We start from the raw sequence: 2,589 nt of genomic DNA on the forward strand, positions 1-2,589 counted from the left end.
TGTCTCTCTCTCCTTCTCTCTCTCCCTCTCTCTTTTCTAACAACAATAAACCTGTGGAATCACCAAGAAAGGAAACATAACCTCCAGCGAGAAAGTCGAAAGCGGCATAAGCACAGCGGCCACAGCGTAACTATATCATCGGCGTCCAGTACTAGAGATGGTGATGATCCAGACGATCCTAGTCTACAAGAACAGGCAGATGCCTTTTTATTAGATAATAGTGGCGTTATTAATGGCTCCTTGAATGTATTTCGGTTTATTTTAAACGTAGTTTTCGTTCTCATCGCGCAGATCATAACAGCTTATAGCCTATCTTCTTCAGTGTTATCTAATACCAGTAGTGCTAGCATTGCAAGTACTAGCACTGCCCTTGCAAATGAGTCTAGCCCTCCTCCTACAAGGATAGTCACGCCTAAATCTAGAACCCGCAACTTGACATTGTCAGAGAGCTTCGAGAGGGCAGTTCATTTTCAGGTGAAGTAATGTTGTTGCGTGAAGAATTCTTTAATAAACTTGTCTTAAAATGTGCTGCGACAACATTTAATCTTTATCTTTGCAGAAAGTGGGCATATGACTGGAACACTAAATGAAGCTCTGATGTTTATGGTTGTAAAAGACTACTTACCTCTTGACTTCGTCGAAGGGCTTGGATTCAAGTACTTTTCAAAGAAAGCAGTGCCACTTTACAAAGTGCCAAGCAGAAGGAATTTTACAAGACTGCTTGATGCTAAATACAATGTTCTTAGTGCTCGTATGCAGGATATATTTTCCAAAATTAAAGAGTTTAATCTGACTGCCGACATATGGACTGACACGCACACCACCACGAGCTATCTTGGCGTCACGGTACACTTTCTGTCGGGATATGAAATGATGGCAGCAACAATTGGCGTCACACCTCTAAATGCGTCTCATGATAGCCAATACATTTCAAGAATGTTGGAAGAAACGTGCGCTGAATGGAACATAAGCAAAGTCAAGGTACAACACTCTTGTTCTAAATTTCGATTTTACATTAATGTTGCTGTTAATTCTTTCGCCCTCTCGCAAGCCGAAGGTACAACCAAATTTCATATCCAATAAACTATCTTTAACTTCTACACAGGTAAAGCATATTGTCACTGACAACGCAGCCAACATTGTCGCGGCAGCGAAAGCTGTATTCGGCTCCTCCAAACACTTAGGTTGTTTCGCACATATGTTGAATTTAGTGGCTGAAAAAGCCATTGAGACAACTCCTGGCCTCAGTGACTTGATCAATAAGGTGAAGTCAATAGTAACCTTCTTTAAGCACAGCGTTAACGCCTCTGATCAGCTTAAAGCGATCCAGTTGCAGAACGGCCGCACAGAGAGCACTGTGCTTAAGTTGATACAATCAGTATCCACTCGCTGGAATTCAACATTCGCCATGATTGATCGGTTCATTGATTTGAGTGATATCGTGGGAGCATTACTTTTGAAGTACCGAAACGTGACCATGCTCAGTGGGGAGCTATCGGAGCTCAAAGAATTGAGCCGTATTCTTAAACCTCTGGATCACCTTACAAAAGAATTGAGCTCAGAAAAAACTACTTCTGTTAGTAAAGTAATCCCAATGATGAATCTTCTGAAGCAGGTCAGTATTGTTAAGCACATATTTGCCATTCTATGGGGATCGAGTATTTCAACTGAATGCTTATTATCGCTCCTACTGAAAATTTCACCCCTGTGGAATATGATCTAATAAGTTTTCATTCCCGTTGTTTACCGTCTAATCTCACGTCGAGCTATATATTATTTCAGCTCCTAATCGGCATGGAATTGCCTGTTGACGCGAAAGTGGCTATCGCTTTAAAGGAGCAGCTCGTGAAGCAGATAGACATTCGTTTCGGCCAGGATGAAAATGTGGAAACGTTAGCGCTGGCAACCCTATTAGACCCTCGCTTTAAGAAAATATACTTTCACGAGCCCCTCGCTCGTGCCAGAGCAGTGTCCAAAGTCACGGCCAAGATCATGGAAATGCAAAGGGCAGAGGCAATATTGGCAGCAGAGTTGCCATCAATCCCAGTCATTGCCAGCGATCCTGAGAACTTGTGGAGCCTGCATGACGTCATGGTGGCTAATGTCGGCCCGCAAGAGCCAGACAATGTAGATGGTGTCTCTGGACAATTAAGATTATACTTAAACAGCCCCCTTGCTCCTCGTGATACTAATCCATTACAAATCTGGGAGACTCTAAAGAAGTATTAGGTTGGGGAATAAGTTCGTAGCGTTTTTATATTCTTTTGTTTTACAACGATTTTTTTGCTGTTTGACAAAGTGTATAATATTCATTCGATAGAGCTCTTTCTGCTCTACAAAACTGTGCTAATCGTCTTTTTGAGTAATTTAATTTTTTATTACTTTTGAGGCTTAGAAATGGAATATCCAGGAGGTAAAAATCAACATTTTCGACACCTGCTCTTCTTCGCTTTTCATCGAGGCCAAAAGCTGCTGAAGCAGCCCGGGACATTTGCAACGTATACGGAGAAGGTGTCATAGGCGAGTCTACAGCACGGAAATGGTTTGCAAAGTTCAAAAATGGCGATTTTGACGTCGACGACACGCCCC

At 42.2% G+C, this 2,589-nt stretch overlaps 1 protein-coding gene across 1 annotated transcript in view; it reads left to right on the forward strand.

Annotated features, from left to right (window-relative positions):
- Window positions 1–2,229, forward strand: part of LOC105557141 (zinc finger BED domain-containing protein 6-like) — a 4,028-nt gene extending 1,799 nt beyond the window's left edge. The window contains exons 2-5 of the mRNA XM_012004310.1: window positions 88–355; window positions 560–981; window positions 1,106–1,615; window positions 1,783–2,229. Of these exons, the coding sequence (XP_011859700.1) occupies window positions 88–355; window positions 560–981; window positions 1,106–1,615; window positions 1,783–2,229 (1,647 nt within the window). The remainder of the gene's footprint in view (window positions 1–87; window positions 356–559; window positions 982–1,105; window positions 1,616–1,782) is intronic.
- The last annotated feature ends 360 nt before the right edge of the window (window positions 2,230–2,589 follow it).

Source organism: Vollenhovia emeryi, unplaced genomic scaffold, assembly GCF_000949405.1.
Source record: "Vollenhovia emeryi isolate VEMERY1.0 unplaced genomic scaffold, V.emery_V1.0 DF939596.1, whole genome shotgun sequence".
Classification (NCBI taxonomy): Eukaryota; Metazoa; Arthropoda; class Insecta; order Hymenoptera; family Formicidae; genus Vollenhovia; species Vollenhovia emeryi.